At 41.7% G+C, this 23,283-nt stretch overlaps 1 protein-coding gene across 1 annotated transcript in view; it reads left to right on the forward strand.

Annotated features, from left to right (window-relative positions):
* The window catches only part of LOC134206654 (uncharacterized membrane protein DDB_G0293934), a 542,450-nt gene extending 521,925 nt beyond the window's left edge, over positions 1 to 20,525 (forward strand). The window contains exons 8-9 of the mRNA XM_062682381.1: positions 17,690 to 17,811; positions 17,881 to 20,525. Coding sequence (XP_062538365.1) covers positions 17,690 to 17,811; positions 17,881 to 18,132 — 374 coding nt within the window. The 3' untranslated portion in view covers positions 18,133 to 20,525. The remainder of the gene's footprint in view (positions 1 to 17,689; positions 17,812 to 17,880) is intronic.
* The last annotated feature ends 2,758 nt before the right edge of the window (positions 20,526 to 23,283 follow it).

Here is a 23,283-nt window from a genome sequence, read left to right on the forward strand (position 1 = left end):
TAGTCCGTCAGAGTACTCTTCAAAGTTGGCAAAGAAATTGGACACACAACGAACTTGGACGGTGGCTATTTTCCATAGTTCCAAAACTTTCTGGGCGAGCGTGGTTCAGAGGTGAGGACTTAAGTCGAGGCTTCATTCGCGTGATGTCAAGACTTATGTCCAATCACTATTCACTAAACGCACATCTGTACAGAATAAACCTTGTCGATAGCAACTTATGTAGGTGCGGAGCCGGTTATGATGACATCGATCACGTAGTTTGGTCCTGCTCGGAAAATGACGCCTCCAGAGAGCAATTATTGGATACCCTTGTGGCCCGAGGTAAACAACCCTTCAGGGAAGTTCGCGGTGTTTTGGGAGATCGTGATGTTGTCTATATGCAGGCCATTTATAGTTTTCTTTGTGCTTCTGACATCAAAATCTAACATTTTGTTTTTTTTTTCTTTCTTTAAAGTTTTTTTTGTTCTGTCTCTGCCTTTTTGTTCCGTAGAGCTCCATAGCTCTTGCCATCCGGAAGATGCTCCCAGTCGAACCATTCCTCGAGCACGACGACACGCCACATTGTCACTGACGCCAAATGCCCGGATGAGAAGCTGAAATTTCCTGATCCCAAATCCTAAGCCCCGTCCATCCTTAAACATTGTAAACTAACCTCGAGTCACCACGAGTACGCTGGCTTCTACCCCCTCTTACTAACCGTATAATAAAATGATATTGATTGTATATATCACAAAGAACAATGGCTCCGTAAAGTGTTATACACGCCTGAGCCTACCAAATAAACGAAATTGGAAAAAAAAAAAAAAAGAGGTGCAGCCAAGCCACCCATCCAGAGTGTGCGGTAAATGCAGCCAGGTGCATGAAGCGGACCGAGTGTTGGCTCTAGCACAAAACCAATCCACCACTCAGGGCTCTTCCAGCGAAACAACAATCCCAACAGGAACTCATGCAGAACAACCTGACCGATTTCTTTATACCAATCCGGTTCACTGCAAACTATGCAAAGCGTTTGTTGCAATCAGCGTCTCCGAGTTGACCTCGGAATCTCGTATCCACAAGCTCGTCGGGAATATGACCTCCGATTTGGGACCATCAACCGTAGCTCGAATGCTTACGCCAGTGTAGTCACTAGCAGCAATGACACCGAGATTGGCTAACCGAAGGCCATGGTCGCGCAGCTCCTTGTCGATTCCAGAGCTTAGGACAAAAGAATAGCTGAGATGGAGAAAGCACTCCAATACAAGAGCGTAGGCGACCGAATGAATAAAGTGAAGGACCACGGGACAATTGAGGAGATGGTCAGGCAGATTGCTGAATGTCACACAGAAACAACTTCAGAATGACCTAGTAAAAAGGGACGAACCGATTGTGAGAAAAGATGAAATTATCACAAAACTGATGAATCATTCAGCTCTCAAGTCTTTCACTCCCGTTGCTGTCAGGACGGACGATAGTAATCTCCAGTTTATCGCACAATTCACACTTCCTGAATCACAGCACTTCAGTAGAGGTGTCTCGGGCGCAGCCGCCGTAAACGTAAACACATGGATAGAAAGCTTCATGTCGGAGAAGGAAGAAGCCGCCACACAGATGAAAGGTAGAAAGAACAAAAACAAGTCTCCAAAGAAGAATGTCCCTGACTATGAACACTCCTCTGATGGAGTAAAGTCTACTTCTTCACAACAGTCAAAACGGACACGACTCATCACAAAATCCAGTACCGATCACGACTTTACACGCTTAAAATCAATAACACAGAGATGTATTTGCTTCACACAAAACGGACCTAATGCAGAACATCACCTAGATGAGCGACAGTTACACAGGCACAAAAATGCCTCGTACGGTCGTGATAACGGTCCTTTTCAACATGTAAACGTTTGTACAGATTCCTTGTTTCATGAGGAACCAAATACTGTTGAAAATATTGAAATCCAAGCTTCAATAAAATCACACGAGCTATTTTTGTGGCTGTGTAACTGTCGCTCATCTAGGTGCTGTTCTGCATTAGGTCCGTTTTGTGTGAAGCAAACATATCTCTGTGTTATTGATTTTAAGCGTGTACCTGATCTCCCAACGCGAAGCGAAGTCAAAATGCTCCGCAGAGTCGACGAATCTTACTTCATAGATCCGATCCAATCGCCGCTCAGTTATCCTAAACACCTTACTGTTTCAAGTAAGAGAAGCCACTTTTTCATCGTTCCCTTCAATCCTCCAGAGAAGCTGAGCACATCAATGGCGCAACAAACGACTGAGAAATTCGCACCCTCTCCCATGTATCCAACCGATATGTCAAACTTTGAAGAAGAAAGTGCTGCAGGTAGCCGGGGCGTCGCGTCGGCCGACCACAAGTCATGGCCCAACTGGAATGGCTGGGTTGACCTCGACGCCTGTCGGACGATGATGGAAAACAGCCGTAGATCCCAACCTCACCACAACTGGAGAACAGTGGGACGCAAAGAGGGTTTCACTCCCTATCCCCCGAAGGAAGACAAGAATTAGGATCTGCAAGATCGGACCACACACATTCACCTGGGCCCATCCCGGTTGGCTTACTGTATCGGGTGAAGCTTACCACGCACAATTTCCCAACGAACGATGCTCGAATCAAACATGCTTCTTTACAATACTTCCACCATATTGTCGTACGCTAAGTACCATCGAACCTTCCTTCGACACGACTGACGTCAACAAGGGCATGCATGCCGTACTCCACAATTCCATTCACGCATTCTCGCCTGTGCTAGGTGACACGTCGTTTCCCGCCACTAGGAAGGCCCTTCCCTTCTCCGACTCCGCTACAAATCTTTTTAACCGGAGCATGGTAGGAAACACCGAAATCTTCGCCAGTACGAATCTGAGGAGAAATCCATACCGAAAGTGTCGCAAACAACCAGTTACGGTACCGTCAACGTTCGTCTTTGCCCCTCTCTCATCGGAGGAAGCTAGGAATGCGGACATTTATGATGTCCTACATAAAGCTCGCTATGGACCAACCGCAGCAATCGATTCAAGTGTCTCGAAAACCTGTACCAGAGATCCAGTTACCGCAGCTTCTCTACCATATCATTTACCAGAGACAGTTGAAGGCACACAACCTGGAACGGCGGATTCTCCCAAACAGGCTCCAAGCAGACACTCACGTCGGAACTGCCGCACACACCTGATACCGACACCCTCAGAGCATTCCTGTGCGCCACCTTCGTATAAAGATACAACGGACGCAAACTCCCTCGAATGTATAGCACTTGATTCTGAACCTGCGCCTACGCTTGTTGACGATCTCCTGGAGACTGCTAATTGTGTGGCGCCAACCAGGTCAACAGTCGCCATCCAATGGAACAGCCTTTCACAACCTGGCGGATCTTGAATGTTAATGCAAAAATACCAACCAGCGGTTCTCGCTCTTCAAGAGACACACAGAGCAACATCAACTGCCATGAACAACACAATCGGTTATAAATTCCGATGGTACACAGTCACCGGAGCAAACATATTCCAGTCGGCTGCCATCGGAATATCTCCCGAGCAGAAGCGACGACCTCGATAACAGAAATTGGTATGATTTAGCCTTGCATAAGAGGTAAAATACCAAAAAATAACACCAAAAACGTATATGCAGAATACTTGAGGCATACCATGCTTAGGTATTTCAATACCAAACGAATAACAATTGGTTATGCATTTGGTATTGAAATTCAATTTAATAACTGAGTTTGTTATGGCTTAAGTATTGTGCATATTAGTTTTTGGTATTATTCCTTTGGTATTTTACCTCTTATGCAGGGCTAGTTCATAACAGAGTATGGTATCAATAACAGAATTAAGTATTATTGAGCCAACTTCTCCTGCTCGGGCTGCGGAGCTCTCAGCTGAACCAATCAATGTTAATTCCGACATCCCGATTATCGCCTTCCGGATCTCTTGGCCATTTCCTCTCTCGATAGTATCCACAGCTGGATTACTACACTGCTAAATAACATTCTTCACCCAATACTTGACCTTGGTGATGTAAATGGTCACCACAAAGCAAGGGGTAGCCGACCCTGCATCGCAGGAGGTACCACTATCACCAGCATTGCAGTGAAGAAACTCGAAATGCGGTAAAAGCCTGCAGGAAAGCACCGAGGGCAAACAAAAGGGCGAAACAGAAACTACCGGAAGGTCATCCGGATAGGATACAAACCCTGGATTCCTACCGTGCAATTCGTAACGCATGCCGCAAAACCATCCAGGAAGCCGAGGATACAGGCTCTCGTCTGCCGAGCTCTGGAGGAGAATAAATTGCATACAGGGCAAAAGGCGCATGAATGGGTTGATGATGATGATGATGATACTCTCTAATAAAAAAAAGTACAATAGAATTACAATAGATATTATTGTAACAATACGATAAACTTAATTGTAATTACATTAAACTCTATTGTTGCTCACAATAGAATAAAAATTAGGAATATTGTTTTCCATCATAAATCCCATTGTAAAAGGCAATTTTACAATAGAAAATGGGGATTGTTAGTTATCGTAACGATAAAAAATCGATTTTTTCACGAAAAATAGAACTTATTGTAATTCTATTGTCAACATTTTTCTAATGATATGGAAATTCTAATATCATCTTCCAAACTTAGACGTACATGTTCATGATAGAATTAGAGGCGAAAGTGAAGAATTGATAGTTCCGTTAGGATACGGATTAGGATACGATATGTGCCATCACAAATATTGCCCTCCGCTCGCTTTCAAATCGACTTTTTTAAAAACATTCTTCATGCCTGCCGTATCCTAACGAAACTATCAATTCTTTACTTTCGCCTCTAATTCCATCATGAACATGTACGTCTAAGTTTGGAAGATGATATTAGCATTTCCATATCATTGCAAATAGTTTAACTTAACGTAGAAGTAATACACTCAAATCATTAATTAACATTTTTCTGTCAATAGATTTTATTGTACGTTTATTGGAATAACAATAAGGCAATTTAATTGGTACAATTCTCGCTTAACTTTTCAAAAGGTCCTAAGTAACATTTTTTTCATGACTTAATTTGAGTATTGCAATCAACAGATTAACATGAAATACGATGATTGCATTATTCAGATTAAATCATGAAATAAATGTTACTTAGGACCTTTTGAAAAGTTAAGCGAGAATTGAGTGTTAATCAATAAAATGTATTGTAATTTTATGATATTTTAATGTAATTCGGTACCCTGCACCTGAACAGGCAATTAAGAACATCTTACACCCAACCAGAGAATGCATGATTATATGACAATCTTGCATGAATTCCATGCACAGATTGCATTAAGCTGAGGCTGAGGCCCATGTACAGATAGCATAAGGTCGATATGGCAAGCCATTGCATTAGGTCTCTGGTCACGAGAAAAAAGTGCTAGGTATGTGTTTGTGTCTACAAAGAATTTATTTTTAAACTTCCGTCGAGGAACGATGCTTTATACATACTTCGCCAACCTTATTTTGCTTACAAAAAAAATTGGCCGAAGACGAGAATTGAACCTAAGCCCTCCACCAAGCCTAGCGCATTTCGACTGACGCGCTAGCCATCTGGACTATACACCACATGAGAGAAGCAGTGATAGAAGACTATTATAATCCTCGTTCTGTGCTATGTGAATGGGATAATTATCATATAATCACAAGTAGAAGGGTAATAGAGATAGCAAAGGGTGATGATAGTGGAATTGGCACTATGCTTGTCTGCGTCCTTGTCCGCCATCGAGTTGGACGGAATCGGGGAGATTGTGTGAGTAGAAGCTATACTGCTGTACACGATGCATATATTTGTTGCTGGAGGAGCTAACGAGAGTCGCTTAGATTATTATTTATTATTTATTTAGTTAACATCTAAACAGATAACACTGAATCAACAATTTGACGCCACAATGCACGGTTCGAGGCCGCATCTCTCCATCCTCGGATACGCCCCACGCTCGCCAAGTCGTTCTGCACCTGGTCTGCCCATCTCGCTCGCTGCGCTCCACGTCGTCTCGTACCTGCCGGATCGGAAGCGAACACCATCTTTGCAGGGTTGCTGTCCGGCATTCTTGCAACATGCCCTGCCCATCGTACCCTTCCGGCTTTAGCTACCTTCTGGATACTGGGTTCGCCGTAGAGCTGGGCGAGCTCATGGTTCATTCTTCGCCGCCACACACCGTCTTCTTGCACACCGCCAAAGATGGTCCTAAGCACCCGTCTCTCGAATACTCCGAGTGCTTGCAAGTCCTCCTCGAGCATTGTCCATGTTTCATGTCCGTAGAGGACAACCGGTCTTACAAGCGTCTTGTACATGACACATTTGGTGCGGTGGCGCAGTTTCTTCTGGAGCCCGTAGTAGGCCCGACTTCCACAGATGATGCGCCTTCGTATTTCACGACTAACGTTGTTGTCAGCCGTTAGCAAGGATCCGAGGTAGACGAATTCCTCGACCACCTCGAAGGTATCCCCGTCTATCGTAACATTGCTTCCCAGGCGGGCCCTGTCGCGCTCGGTTCCGCCCACAAGCATGTACTTTGTCTTTGACGCATTCACCACCAGCCCAACTTTTGTTGCTTCACGTTTCAGGCGGGTGTACAGTTCTGCCACCTTTGCAAATGTTCGGCCGACAATGTCCATGTCATCCGCGAAGCAAATAAATTGACTGGATCTGTTGAAAATCGTACCCCGGCTGTTACACCCGGCTCTCCGCATGACACCTTCTAGCGCAATGTTGAACAACAGGCACGAAAGTCCATCACCTTGTCTTAGTCCCCGGCGCGATTCGAACGAACTGGAGTGTTCGCCCGAAATCTTCACACAGTTTTGCACACCATCCACCGTTGCTTTGATCAGTCTGGTAAGCTTCCCAGGGAAGCTGTTCTCGTCCATAATTTTCCATAGCTCTACGCGGTCTATACTGTCGTATGCCGCCTTGAAATCAACGAACAGATGGTGCGTTGGGACCTGGTATTCACGGCATTTTGAAGGATTTGCCGTACAGTAAAGATCTGGTCTGTTGTCGAGCGGCCGTCAACGAAGCCGGCTTGATAACTTCCCACGAACTCGTTCACTAATGGTGACAGACGACGGAAGATGATCTGGGATATCACTTTGTAGGCGGCATTAAGGATGGTGATCGCTCGAAAGTTCTCACACTCCAGTTTGTCGCCTTTCTTGTAGATGGGGCATATAACCCTTCCTTCCACTCCTCCGGTAGCTGTTCGGTTTCCCAGATTCTGACTATCAGTTTGTGCAGGCAAGTGGCCAGCTTTTCCGGGCCCATCTTGATGAGCTCAGCTCCGATACCATCCTTACCAGCTGCTTTATTGGGCTTCAGCTGTTGAATGGCATCCTTAACTTCCCTCAAGGTGGGGGCTGGTTGGCTTCCATCGTCCGCTGAACTGACGTAGTCATCTCCTCCGCTGCCTTGACTTTCACTACCTGTAATCTCAGCGCCATTCAGATGTTCCTCGTAGTGCTGCTTCCACCTTTCGATCACCACACGTTCGTCCGTCAAGATGCTCCCATCCTTATCCCGGCACATTTCGGCTCGCGGCACGAAGCCTTTGCGGGATGCGTTGAGCTTCTGGTAGAACTTGCGTGTATCTTGAGAACGGCACAGCTGTTCCATCTCCTCGCACTCCGCTTCTTCCAGGCGGCGTTTCTTCTCCTGAAAAAGGCGGGTCTGCTGTCTCCGCTTCCGTCTATAACGTTCCACGTTCTGCCGGGTACCTTGCTGCAGCGCGACCGCCCGCGCTGCATCCTTCTCCTCCAGAATCTGTCTGCTCTGTCGCTTAGATGTATTGATCGAAACCAAATAAATCGATTTAATGCAACGAGTTTGCGTAACAAATATAACATTCTCTGAGCGTTGTGCATGCGTGATTTGATACCAAACGCTTAATGCAAAGAATGTCTCAACTTTTTGTTTTGCGTGTAGTGCCCCCGGCCCTACGAAAGTGTTTAATAGACCCTTTTCTATGGAGGAGCTGGAATTCGCCTTACAAAACGCGATCGGCATGTCCCGAAGAAGATTGTTCGTGATGCCTCCCGCGTTCCTGTGATGACAAATGAATTACGTTTGCAAAAAAGAATGAAGAAGGCCGCACTCAAAAGATTTACCAAATATCGCACACTCCCGCTGAAACAACACTATGTCAGGCCTAACTATGAATACAAACGCTTGAGTAAGGATTCTATCACAAACGCCCGAATGACACTCGCCCGAATTCCATTCGCCCAAATGACAAACGCCCGAATGTAACAGTCGCCCGAATTCCAGTCGCCCGAAAAGACCAAACGCCCGAATGACCATTCGCCCGAATAGGTCATATATTTATATATACATCCAGATTCTACATGTTATTTTTTCTAATCATATTAAAAGAAAAAATATGCCAATCACCTGGAATATATGAACGTACCAGTTTGTCTAGTTTTTCATTCTTTTCTGCTATTTTAGATGTCTTCTTAGCCTGCAGTGGTCGTAGGGTATCAGTCGTCGCATTTCTTTCTTCTAGTTGGAACTGTTTTGGAACGCTGTAAAACGGAGGACTTCCTCGTTTCGAAAGCGTATTCCACTTATTGTGCCGTTTGGTCGCTTGGCATAATTAATGGCTTATATGGTCGTTTGACATAAGTCTGCCTTCTTAATGTCATGGGCTGTTCTTTGGGTCATTTATGTATAACGCCCATTATGGGTACACCCTATTCACATAATACTTGTTTACATAAAAAAATACGTTTCTTTGGGCAAGATTTTCGAACCTCCTTAAATGCCTTTGTTATATCTTAACATAAAAAAATTGCTAAGTTAACAAACTTTTTATAGGCAAGTTGAAGTATGTCGTATGCCGATTGTAATCTCAATCGCTGATGTTTTCTAAAAACAAAACTTTGGTTGAGGAGAAAGAAACATCCTTGAAACTTGAATTTGGGAAGACACGTTCCTCAGCATTAATCTCAGCCATCTTAAAATCCAATAGTATATACTCTGAATCTAACGTATTCTGATAAATTTCGTTCCGTCAATGAACAAAAGGCTGTATCATACGTTCCCGTATTTCAGCATTAATACCAAGGGAACGGTGTTGACCTTCACCTACAGTTCCGTGAATTGTGAACACTTGAACAAATTGTTGTGGAGCAGTTGAGAATGTTCCGTCAATTATCCAAATCTTGGCTTGTGCTTACAACACTGAATGATATGTTGATGGAAATAGAAAGATCGTCCAATCATTACCATGGATAGTCGATCGCAAGAAAGGTTCTGCGTCCTATATTGTCATATAACATCTGTCAATATGCACATATGAATCGTCTCATTGTGATGGTTATAAGAGTTCATCACGTCGTCACCGGCGTTACATTATACGACGTGGCTCGTTTTTGTTTATCTTTAAAACAAATTTTGCTTGATCCTTAATACTTAAAGAAGAAATCATGTCTTCAATACATTTAGAAAAGAATAATGTATGAAGAAAAGAAGGGTGAATTCTTATTTGCGCCTCTTATTTTTGACGATTGGACCCTTGCAACGTTATTTTTCGCTACAGCTCTAATTATTCCGTCAGGTTTTGATTCATTTCAGGATGTTTGTGGACCGGTATAAGTGACCAGCATACATAAAACATATTTTAATATCTGATTCTCTCAACAAAGCTGAACGATTGAAACTGACTTTTCTTTCTATGTGAATGGATTGCAAGACAGTGCTGAGTAGATTTTATTTAAAATCAATGTTAAATTGGGCTTTACACCTCGGGATTACACGTGATTTTGGTCCCGGTGCCCTGGGGAAAAAACCTGCGGACCAAATTCCCGAGGTGGGAAAGGTAGCTTTCTTTATGCATACGTATATAAAGAAATCAAATCATTATTTGAATATTATGAAAAAGAAAGTACATAACGTCGTTATTTTTCTTATTATTACACACATAAACGAAACGAATATTTAGATACATGTGAGAGACGTGTATACCAAAATATGAGATAAGTGGGAAATCAAATACACCCGATTCTTTTTTACGCGGGGGATGCGTTCCGTGTAAAAAAAGTTTTCAGTTCAAATTTTGATAATCCGTGTAAAAAAAGTTTTATGATTTGTTGACGAATCATGCAAAATGGTGCAACTTTGCAAAAATTTTGTATGGGAATTTTTTACACGGCCGTGTAAAAAAAAATCCGTGTGAAAACAAAATCGGGTGTATACTATTTCTTTTTATTAGTCACAAAAAAATCTTTTAATCAAGTAAGGTGAAGAGTTTATTCGGGCATATAGCCTATTCGGGCGTTTGGTCTTTTCGGGCGAATGGAATTCGGGCGTTTGTCATTCGGGCGAATGGAATTCGGGCGAGTGTCATTCGGGCGTTTGTGATAGAACCTGAGTAAGACCTCTTATCACCGAAACGAGCAGGGAGGCTCGAGGCTGCGATCACAATCAAAATCCTTTTGGAATTACGTAAATAAGCAACGCAAGGAGAAAGGATTGCCTTCATCTATGGTATTGGACGACGTATCGGCCTCGACGCAACAAGATATCTGTAGCCTGTTCTCTGCTAAGTTTGCCAGCGTTTTCTCAAATGAAGAGTTCCCTGTCGATCACATCTCACTTGCCGCAGAGAATGTTCCGGTCACAAATCAGACGCTAAGCCGCGTGGATGTTTCAGACACGACGATTTCCAATGCCGCAACAAGACTGAAATCCTCATTCCATCCAGGCCCCGATGGGATTCCGTCCTCATTACTCAAGAAACACATCATCTCCCTGCTTTCTTCACTTCCATGCATTTTCCAGCTTTCTCTGTCAACCTGTTTGTTCCCCTTATGCTGGAAAGAGGCGCAAATGTTCTAGTCTACAAAAAAGGCAGCAAGCGTGACGTCAATAACTACCGTGGCGTTACTTCATTGAGCGCTGTTTCAAAACTATTTGAGTTGGTTGTCATGGATCCAATGCTATTCCATTGTAAGCAGTACCTGAGCGATGATCATTGTCGGTCGATCCACCACGACAAATCTGCTGTGCCCAACGTCCTATGTTACCGACAGCTTACTAGAACGAACTCAAACGGATGTTATTTACACCGATTTACACCGAAAGCAGCAGACAGGCTTTCGATGGGTCTGTTCACAAATTACGTAACGCTTTTGAGGGGAGGGGGGAGGTCCAACTTACGTTATACTTTGTTACACTTAAAGGTGGGGGAGGGGGTGGGTACTACCAAATGTTACGCATAACGGGAATAAAAATTTATTTGAATGTTTTTTTAAATCACTGATTGGAGTATGACTGACATTTGTATTTTTTTAATTCTGAAAGACAGCCAGTTTTGTTCGAAAAATTGTTGCTAAATTTCGAGGCATTTTTGTCTCACGTATTTTATGATTAGATCTAACAAACCAAGCTAAAGTTAATAGAGGCAAGAGGGTTTTCATTGTAACCAATTCTCGCTTAACTTTTCAAAAGGTCCTAAGTAACATTTTTTTCATGAATTAATTTGAGTACTACAATCAAAAGCTTTCATGTTTTTCTGTTGATTGCGCTATTCAAATTAATTCATGAAAAAAATGTTACTTAGGTCCTTTTGAAAAGTTAAGCGAGAATTGCATTTTAGCTCAGCCAGTTCAATTTAAAAATTATATCGTTATCGTATATTAGTCATTATCGAAATCAAGCACATAGCAAGACTGATATGCGTTAAAATACCAAGAGAATATTATTGTTCTCGACAAAACAGTTCCGCTAAACTATTTAAATGGCCATGGTCGCAAATTCTATTTTCGTTTCTACTAGCTGCTTTCTTGATATCCTTGGTTTTTCATCATGTGCCGTCCCTATTCTAGCAGTGTTAAAAAAATACCATAATCCACATGCTTCAGATGCTCCAAAGAAAAAAAAAATCTGCCTTTAAAATTTTCACAGTTACGCGTTATATGGGGGAGGGAGGGGGTACCAAAAATGTTACTTTTTGTTACAAGGGGGAGGAAGGGGGTCAAAAACTCGGATTTTTGCGTTACGTAATTTGTGAACAGACCCTAAGGCATGAGATTCCAATCGCAAAGCTTGAGAGGATTGGAATCCACGGCGATCTTCTTAGCTGGTTCTATTCTTATCTTATGGATCGGAAGCTAGCGGTTACTTTAGAAGACTGTTAATCACCCAGGTTTAGTGCCACCTGTGGCATTCCGCAGGGCAGTCACCTGGGACCATTGATCTTTCTGCTCTATTTTTACGATGTGAATTCTGTTATTGGACGTCCACGGTTGGTCTATGCAGACGACCTCAAAATTTATCTGAAGATCCGCTCATATGCAGATTGCGTAGACCTGCAACGCCAACTCGACGCCGTTACCAATTGGTGTTCATTGAATCGAATGGTGCTCAACGCGGCGAAGTGCTCCACTATTACTTTTTCTCGAAAGAAAGAGTCGATTATGTTTAACTATGAATTGAGAGGAACGACAACCATAATAATAATGCCTTGAAAGGGAAATCAGCGGGTCCATACGAGTTGGGCTACCCAATGCTACCCAACACCTAACATTTTGACCTCATTTCGAGAGGAACAAGGAGGCTTGCAAGACCCGCATCAACTTGCTACGAGCGAAAACCTACAAAAGGACCAGGAGCAACCGATTGTTATGAAATTTTTAGGAACTGAATTACAATATGTAAGCTTCGATTACGTATAACTATTTCACTGTAATTCTTAAATACATCCAAACGCTGAAGCTTTTTTCTTAAATGAACTCAGATTTTGTACATGTCCTTAACTAACATTTTTCTTCCTGCAAACTATTCCAACAAAAAAATTAACAAATTTTATTGTCTCAGTCGATTATTTAACTTAATTAAAGTCAACTTTCTCAAAGAAACCATATGTTTGACGCTGTAATAGTTTAACTCTAACTATTACAAAAATCGAAAACAAAAAATCAGCCCAGGAGGCGAAATGTTATTGACTTTTGAAAGTGATGCAATTTGATTCCGTACACTCTTTATTGTTAGTCGCCTACTGTATGAATCGGAAATCACTCGTAGGGCCTTCGATGAAATGGAGTAAACTTTCTCTTCTGCCTACAACGCGGCTATTCGGACCATCTCTGGGCTCATTCCATCAACTCTTGCCTTAGATACATGTGCTGAAGGCGGTGTTTTACCATTCCGATTCAAAGCAGTGGCGACAATTGGATGCATAGCAGTGGAGTTCTTGGAGCGTACCTATGGAGAAGGGCAAGCTTGCTTCATGCAGGCTCAAGCAAACTTTGCCCTCAATTCTAAGCTTCCCACGGTGCGGTGGCTAAACTCCACCGAGGAGGGCCGCAAAGCTGGAAGGCCAAGACTCTAACACTTGACTGGTCAATCAAGGCACAGTACCAACCCAAATCGAGCACAGGCGGTCTTTGGCGAAAGGATTAGAAATAACTACTCTGATGGATCTAAAGCCAATGTCTGGGGTCGGTTGTGGTAGGTGCACCTCAGACTGGCCGACCAGTGTTCGGTCTACTCGGCTGAGACAGCGGCCTTGTTCAAGGCAGCATCCGATACAAGTACGGCGCCCATCCTGATCGTGTCGGACTCGGCAAGCGTCCTTTTGGCTCTGGAATCCCCCAGAGCAACGCATCCGTGGATCCAGGCCATACAGGACCTCGTAACTGACAGCAACTTTAGCTTTCTGTGGGTACCCGGCCACGCCGGAATACATGGCAACGAGGAAGCAGATAAGCTGGCAAACCTGGGAAGGAGCAGTACTTATCTCACCCTAAACATTCCCGGAATTGACGCCAAACGCAAATCAAAGAAGACCGTAGAAGAAGTATGGGAAATGGAGTGCTGAGAAAGCGCTCCTACTTCCTGCGACAAATAAAAGGCGAGACCATAAAGGAGATTGATTGATACTGAAATTTTTACTGAATATGGAAAGAACTGAAATTTTTAATAGTTTAACGTCAATAATCAGAAGTTTTAATACAACTGACAAAATGAGTTTGCAAATATATTGATACATAAACCTCAAAAATCCATCGCAAGATAAATGTGCTATGTGTGGGGTTTGAGTAAAATGACTTCAGCGTGTTACAATAGATTCACACATCAGCGTGTCAATCGGCGAGCAGCAAGCCATGATTTTGTCTCTTGTAGTCCGACCTCCACGGCGTGCACACGCATCCACGGAGAGTCGTCGTCATAACTTCGTTTCGGCCATTTTGCCGGTCCTCAATTTTGAAATTTTTATTTTGCTATGGAAATTCTTGAATATCTTTAGAAACTGCTCTATATTAATTCATTTATTTTGTTTACATCTAAACAGATAACAATGAATCAACAATTTGACGCCACAATACACGGTTCGAGGCCGCATCTCTCCATCCTTGAATGCGCCCCACGCTCGCCAAGTCATTCTGCACCTAGACAGCCTACCTCGTTTGCTGCACTTCACGCCTTCTTGTACCAGCTGGATCTTAAGCGAACACCATCTTTGCAGGGTTGCTGTCCGGCATTCTTGCAACATACCCTGCCCATCGTACCCTTCCAGTTTTAGCTACCTTCTGGATACTGAGTTCGCCGTAGAGCTGGGCGAGCTAATGGTTCATTTTTCGCCGCCTGCTCTATAATGTCCCTTAGATATTATCGAGAAATTATTTTAAATTTTTGCTCGTATTTGCTCGAGCAAATTTACCAAAATTCCCCAGGAAGTTGCAATCGTTCATTGTATTTTTTACACTTCTGGAGGTGATTTTTTAGCGCAGCCATTTGCAGCTTTGAATTTTTGCATTATTTTACCCCTCTTTTTTGGTGTAAATTAAAATAAACGTAGATAAGATATATGAAAAGGGGCCCTTCTTAGCCGTGCGGTAAGACGCACGGCTACAAAGCAAGACCATGCTGAGGGTCAGTGGCGCCGGGAGTGGGTGGGACAAGTAGGACATGTCCTACGCATGAAAATACCTGGGTAGGACAGTCGAAGCAATGTCCTACCCATGATTATGGTAAGGACATACCATATGGATAACAAAAAGATCTAATGTTATCAACACTGTTTCAACTTCTCGATAAAAAATAAGAGGTTAAACTGGCAATCGTGAAGGTTTTCGGGAATGTAAAGGAGAAATCTATTCCGATAGACTTCTCAGAGTTGTAGTGAGGGATAGAGTGCTTATAATAGTTACCATAGGAGGCTTTGGTTTGTTATAAATGTCAGAAGAATAGAATAGAGCTTGCTGACGTTTACTCATCCTTCTCTTTTAAGCGCATGGGGAGAATAGGATTTGTTTGAAAACAAAACCCATTCTTTCTGTGCGCGTGCAAGAGAAAGATGACTTAACGTCAGCAAGCTCTATTGTAAATCAGTCTTCCAATGATTGTCAAGAAGTACAGAAGCAAAAATGAAAAGCCTTCATTCGCATCTCCGGTCACAACATTGGCGCAATTGAGTCTCCCTACGTGGAACTAAGAAGCGATTCTGAAGAAATATTGCAAGAAATTTGAATGAAATCAGAAATATTAAATTTGGCGTCTTTTGGAACAATATCAATAATTTAGGTTGCTGTTTTCTGCGTTTATAAAATCAAATCATCGAAGATCGGAAAAGGCTCTTGTATTTTTGAATTGTTATTACTGTATGGCTCTGATAAAGTTTGCAGAATATTCTGAAGTTCAATAAAAGTAGTGAGGTATTCCCGTTCACAATATGCTTTTATAGAGCAGAAAAAAAACAACAGCAGAGGGCTTTTCAGACTGGATTAACACTGTGTTACACTAAATGCAACCTGGAATACCTGATGGCTTCCAATGACAATGTTAGGTCAAGCAAATACTACTTCGGCGAGTAAGAAAAAAAAAGCAAAGTACTGGAATGATGCTCTACGTTCAGGTTGAGTACCACAGTTCTATAAAGCAGAGACAAATTCAGATAAGTCCGATTGAGAAGGCGGAATATCTAGTTGTCACTAAATAAAGATGTTTCGTGTTAGGGGCACAGACAGTCCTGATGATGGTTGGTCCAATTGAGAAGGTGGAGAACCATACTTGAACTAAGCTTTGTTGGATAAGGTAGAGTAACCCTGTTGCGATAAAGAATGCGGAATAGTCATCTCCGATATTGTACACGGAGTACCGGTCAATATCCTTAGTTAGTTAATTATTAGGAACTCCAATGAAGAGAAAATGGATTGCTTTCATGAGATATATAGTTCTCCAAATGTTTGCTAACTTGATGATAATAATAGATATCATTTTCAATGTTGAAACGTACTTATTTATAAACTAACAGTTGTTTAGAAATCGGTTTTAATTGAACTGAATACAGCAATATTCGCATTTCATGGATTTATGAAAAAAAACAAATCATGGGCATAGAAAAAACCGTTCATTATTTTGGACATAAATTACAGAGTAAATCATAGAGTTGACAGGCAATGAAATGACAAAAGAAATGTTGTGATTATTTAATATTATCTATGATATAACAATGAAGTCCACGTTTGCATTTTTTAAAGATTTCAAAATTTTATTGTTGAATAATAATCTATTGTAACTATGCTTACATGCCTCTCCGAGCCTCTTGAAGGCTTCCGAGGCTCTAAGAATTGATGCTTCCAAGCTTCTTGAATTTTGGCTTGAAGGGAAGCTTCCGAGCCGCTTGAAAGGAGGCTTAAGAGCCACTTGGAAAGCGGCCTTCAACCCTCTTGAGAGGAGCCTTCCGAGCATCTTGAAGTAAGGCTTCCAAGCCTCTTGAAGGGAGGTTTCCGAGCCTCTTGAAAGGCAGCTCCCAAGCCATTTGAAAGGATGCTTCTGAGCATTTTTGAGCCTCTTTAAGGGTTGGCTTGTCCTTTGATAGTAGGCTCCCAAGGCTCTTGAAGGAAGGCTTCCGAGCCTCTTGAATTGAGGCTTCCAAGGCTTTTTAAAGTCGGCGTTCGAGCCACTTAAAAGGAAGCTTCTGACCATATTGTTATGACGTCTCTGAGCCTCTTGAAAGTAGGCTTTCGCGCCTCCTCTCCTGAAGGGAGGGTTCTGAGCCTCTTAAAAGGAGGTTTCCGAGTAGGCTTCCGATCCGTTTCAAAAGAGGCTTCCAAACCCCTTGAAAGAAGACTTCCGAGATGCTTTGAAGAAAGCTTCCGAGAAGCATAGAAGGATGCTTCTAATTCGCTTTCAATGAAGCAACTGAGCTTTTCGAAAGAAAAAATGCCTTCATGTCTCTCAAATGGAGGCTTTCGTACCTTCAGACTCAAGATTTTTAATTTAGAATCATACTCTTAACATATTATTCAACATTTTGTTTCGAATAGGAAGATTGCATTGAAAATTTGTTCATTAGACGTTTTATCCTTTTGATTTTTTTTGTCACACAGCCCTTCATACACTGTGCTGGTTGTGGAGGGCGGGATTCAAAAGGCCATATTATATACAAGACAAAGTTTTCAAATAAAAAAAATACACAATTCACAAAAGTGTATCAGTAAGTTTTGATTTGAATTGTAATATATTCGCCATTACGCATTGTTGTCCGAGGTACACCCTGGGGCCAGCGTGGGTACCCTCAGGGGTACATGTACCCCAGCTTGAGAACCGCTATTCTAGCGGAAAGGCTTTTCTTATGCTACCCCTTATCCTGGAGGGATATTGATTTAACAAACTGATTATTTCTCAAACACCTATCTCACATTCCTTTTCTGTCCTTATTCCAGGTGGAAAACCAATCACACCGACCGGTGATCAGAATCTTCTGAACGGTAGTGCACCAAAGGATAGCCATCCGGCGGAAAACGGTGGCAGCACAGTGGTGGACGGCGTTGCGACAAAGCTCGATGTAAGTCCTTTCCCCCGAAATCAACTTTTGACACCTTTGATAACATGTTACCCTATTACGAACTTTCAGGCGGCGCAACTCCAGAGCCAGCCAAACGGAACGAAATCTCCTCAGAAGGGTGGCCCGGCGGCGGACGGTACAGCCGTTTCGCCCCACAAGAACGGTTCCACGGGTCCGGTCCAGTCCAGTCAAGGGGCGGCCCCGCAAGCGACGACCACAACGCCCGTCAGCAACCAGGTGATAGCGGGACCCCAGTCGGCGACCCACGTCGTCATCGACGAGAAGAAGAAGAAAAAGTGCGCCTGCTGCGTAATACAGTAATTGCAACCGTTACGTACGTTAGCGCTGCGTTACGTTTTCATGTGTGTGTGCGTAAATTGTCCGTACATGCACAGGGTTAAGAGCCGAGGGGGCGTTGTGTTTGTGTACGTACGGTTGGATGTGTGTGCGTGTGAGTATCCATGGTGGTTTTTGTTATTCGATTGAGTGGTGAACAGGTGGTGTGGAATCGGTTAAGTGTGTGAGTGAGAGACATTGGAGGCATTTTGCTTTCATCGTTGTCAAAATTATTGTTTTGATTATTTGTTTTTGTAAGAGTTTTTAATGACCATATTAAGTTGCAAATAGTTTAGTTTTCTGCACATTCTTACGCTAGGGACTGTAGTAAATTATGGAGCATTGAATTGTTTACTTTACAGTGAAACTATCTAAATTATTTTAGTTTTTCGTTTTAGTGGCAAGCAGAAATGCCACGAATGACAGAAGTAAGTGTGTTGAGAGAATGGAAACAAGCGGAAAGGAAACAATAACGATTATGTATCTCTGTATAACTGTAAACCTATGTAACAATTTACTGTAATTTAGGAGAAATAATGCTTCGAGGAAGAGTCTGTATCGATTACGGTCGATGCAGCTTACCGAACTATGTTTTATATATAGGATTTTAAATTAACAGACTCAGTTTCATATTATTATTTATATATTCCAAAAAATGGAATCATACAAACAATGGTAATCTACTATGATTAGTGTTGGTTTAAGCAATTTTAGGTTCGAAGTTTCGAAGGAAAGGATTGATATTCTAAAGTGCTAGACAAAATGGTGCGAATCATTAAAAGTCGTAATGTTGCTCGTGTCATTTGGAAGCTCGTTTGTTGATCAACAATGGAACGGAAAATTAAATTCTTAGTACAGCTTCCAAACACACACGAGCAAACTAAGCTGATTCATCTCAGTTGCGCTGTGGTGACAAAGTGCTTGAATTGTAACGACGATTATTACAAATGAAAGCTAAATAATGAAAAATGGTCACGGCTTAACATTTGCGAACAGTTAGGATGACAACGTGGAATAAGCTTTCTCAGACGTTGTTGTAAACCGTGTATATTATTTCTTAGATTAAAGAAAGCAATGTAAACAAAGTCACTCATTAGAGAACAGTAGAATCCACCTCCTGTCTGTTGGAATCGGAAGAACAAGAACACACGTCATGTACTCAGTCGGCAAAGTAGGCTGCGTTGGCAACGGAGAATAGTGTTTACTGTCACGCAGTAGGCGCTGGACAAAACAAAAGCATTTTAGCAAACATTACATCGTAACTAAACAGAACCACGTGATTGTTAGTTGAAACATTATAAATAAGCATCTGGAAAATCTAATGTTTAAAGTGTCGAAATAGTTTATCAAAAGTGAAAAAAAATCAGCATGCTTTATGTGCTACAAGACGTGTATTGTAAACAATATACAATGCAAACATCCTTGCAGAACGACAGTTTCACGCGCCTGCACGCCACATCGCTATCCCGTAAACCTTTGACAACAGAACCGTGTACCCAAACGATATCCAATGGAATCAACAAGTAATAACAACACACTGCGAAACGGAAACAAATGTGTTATAAAGCAACAAAACAAAAAGTAAACCTTTTCATTAAGATTCAGTAAGAACAACTAACTACTCTTAAATCGAACATCATTGACTATTTAACGATAAAAAAACAATGGAAACTTGTGTACACTTTTTGCATAACTCACAAATACGCAAAACAAAGAAATAAAAGTATAAAACATCTTTAAATGGATTGTATGAGAAGTAAACTAAACAGAAAATCCTATTTAAGAACAAATAAAGAAAAAAAAGAACTATAAAAGGATCATATTTACTTAGCAAATGAAACAGAAATTAAACAAAAGAATTACACAAAAAACACGTAAGGATGAATATTAAACGTATATATTTTCGTACTAAAACAAAGCAAGGAAGCACTCGAAGCGAAATCGGAAAACAACAACTGGCTCAGGAGTGTGGAACAATAAAAAACAGATGCGAGTAGCGATACCAATGCGACGCCGACGACCGGATATTGTCAAGTAGAAATTGCGATAAACATTGCACTCAAGTAGAGAGACGCGAAACGCCAACCAACAAGGATTCGGTAGGTTAACCCAGAGAGGATAATGGAAAGGAGTTTGTTTAGTGTTTTGATTTGGGCGATCGAATGATGTATAGTTTCGTCGGACGAGTGGTTAGATGGCGCAGGATTCGGCGGCCCGCTGCCGAATGATTGCGCGGTGAAACAGAAGAACAGAACCTAATCGGTTGATGAGTGGAAGAAGCAGTGCAAGAGATCGATGATGAAACAAACAACCAGAACCTAATTAAAAACTGATATAAAGAAACCTGAAGGAAATAAAATTAATTTAAAAAAAACCTACTCTCAAAGCGGATATGGTAAATGTGCAATTGTAGTTGTGAAAGCCTTGGAGCATTGTGGGAAAGCGTGACTGAACGATTGGTGAGCAATCGGCAGAGATTCAGCATATTACAATAATATGACGCCGAAAGTCGATGTATATACCAAAATATTCCAAATCAGTATTGGTAACAGTTTTTTTTTTAAATAAATCACGGTGTATCTGGTAGAGCAACATTATTTTCAAAAAATCAGTATCGGTAAAACACCCACCAAATGAAAGCTTACACTCTCCTCTTTCATCTCATGATAAAATTAAAATGTTCTATCGGGGGGTCTAGTACATTATTTTTTTTATTGGCTGTAAATATGTTTAATGAAAGACTATTTTGTTCTTCGTTCACATGAATATTTATAAAAATAATACTATAACTACAAAATGAAATAGATATATTTTGTACTAGAATAAAGCGACTAGAGCGACAAAAGCCTCCCTTCTTCTACGCAATCCAGCTTCTTGATAATATTGTCCCGATAGATAGATAGATCTTCAATACCAGGTTTTTCAAAAACGTTGAAAGTGAACCCTTCGGCGATTATCATCTTGATACATACGGTTTCGAAAAACAAATCCTATCGATTTGAATTAAGATCTTCGGCATGGTTGATTCTTCACAAAGGTCCAATTCTTTCGCGAAGGCTGCACTGTATGCATCAGTATCAAGTGACGCTTCATGTTACTTGTTAGAATTGAGAGTTTATGATTGTTAAAGACTCTTCGCATCTTATCTTTTTTTTGTTGCCAGACATTTCCGTATGATTATCCAACTGGGAATAAATTCAAGTTTATATCACACCACACCTTAACTTTGTCTGTGCCTTAACTAGCTAGATTTTTTTTACCTTTCATCAACAAATAACAGAGAAAACTGGCTTCCCAAATGCAACGGATGACAGAGAGAACTGCTTCGCGTTGAACAGTGTACTGTGATCAAACAATCTCATAATTTTGAACACGAACACTGTGCTCGTGTTCAAACACTTTGAACAGAACATGAGTACCGGGTGCAGGATATACCTTTGGAGCATTTTGGAATTCTTCTTTATTTCCTTATGGAAGTGCAAACGGTATGATCCTAATATATAGAACGGGGAACAATCACCCAGTTGTACAAATATCCAAAAAATATATTATGAACACTGAACAGGTTTTGTCATTTTAGGCAATTACAAAAATCATCAATAGTTTAAAATTTGCATTCGCGGATTTGGTACCCCTCCTCCCTCCTTAAGCTGCCACGTAATAAGTGTACGGCCTCAAATATGTTTTCATGCGGTTTATATAATACGGACTCTATTATTATTTTCAGTTATCAAAATAATATCAAAATATGATATTTGCTAGAGTACTCTGCAATTCTATATCAAAATATGCTATAGTTGTGATATCAAAAACTCAATTTCATTTTGATAGCGGGGTATATAATTATACAATTATAAAACTGCCGTGCTAGCTTATTTTCGGACCCCAGTTTTTTCCACTGCGTCAACATTTTCCGGATAAATCCAAGAGTTCTGGGTTCACCGACAGCTGCAGAGAGATCAGCTTTCATTATGGTGCAGTATGGACAAGGGAATGTTGAGCTATGTCCCATAATTCCACATAGAAGGTTGGCGATTTTCAAGTCACCAGCAACAAAACACTTGAAACTTTTGAGGCGTAGAAGCGTGTTCCAAATTTTCTCAATGTTGTTGAATTTTTTCGGTACTCCAGGAGCAACAGCTAGTAACAATAACATTTTAACTCCTGTATCCTTTCAGCGACCTTTTGTTCCATTTAGTTCAATAATTGAAAGAGTCACTTCGAAAGAACCTCCTCCGCCGTCGACTCCTACTTTGAAAAACGAGTCAGCTACATTTATTTTTCTGTTAGATACTACATGATTGACCAATTCCTGTACGTTGTTACAGTATATAACTGGTTTCAAAACCATTTCATCCTTTCCATAGGCGCCAACTTTGGGGGGGCGAGGCACTTTTTGCCCCCTCAATAATTATTCAAGGGGGCAAAGTATCGTTTCGCCTACCGCACCCCCCCCCCCCCTATGGAGGAGATGTCATACATGATCGTTTTGGCATTACGTAAATAATGGATCTTCCCTCGTCACAGTATGACAAAGAAACATCACATATGGAATTGAAACCAGAATGAGGAGGAGGATCTGTTGTTTATGTCTATGGTGGGTGGTGGTGCCTACAATTTTGACAGCTTCTTGATGAGAGAAACTATGCGATGCCAGCGCCTCCACGAGATTGCCACTTGTGTTGCGTTTCAAAACGTCCGTTAAATCCCTTACACACGATTGAGAACGGACTTGTATGTCTGTTCTCTGTGATAAAATCTCATATTATTGCAACGGTCGATTCAAATAGCTACCAGACTATTTTATTTACATTGGATGTGCAGTTCATGCTTGCGTTGCATTGCCTTGTGTTCATGACCATAAATGACGAAAAAAGAGCAAGAGAGTTTTACTTGCAAGCGTGACATTTGATTTTATTTATTCAGACTAAGGCCGATGTGGCCTGTGCGGTATATAAGAGTCTTCTCCATTCGGCTCGGTCCATGGCTACACGTCGCCAACCACGCAGTCTACGGAGGGTCCGCAAGTCATCTTCCACCTGATCGATCCACCTTTCCCGCTGCGCACCTCGCCTTCTTGTGCCCATCGGATCGTTGTCGAGAACCATTTTCACCGGGTTACTGTCCGACATTCTG

Source organism: Armigeres subalbatus, chromosome 1 (assembly GCF_024139115.2).
Source record: "Armigeres subalbatus isolate Guangzhou_Male chromosome 1, GZ_Asu_2, whole genome shotgun sequence".
Lineage (NCBI taxonomy): Eukaryota > Metazoa > Arthropoda > Insecta > Diptera > Culicidae > Armigeres > Armigeres subalbatus.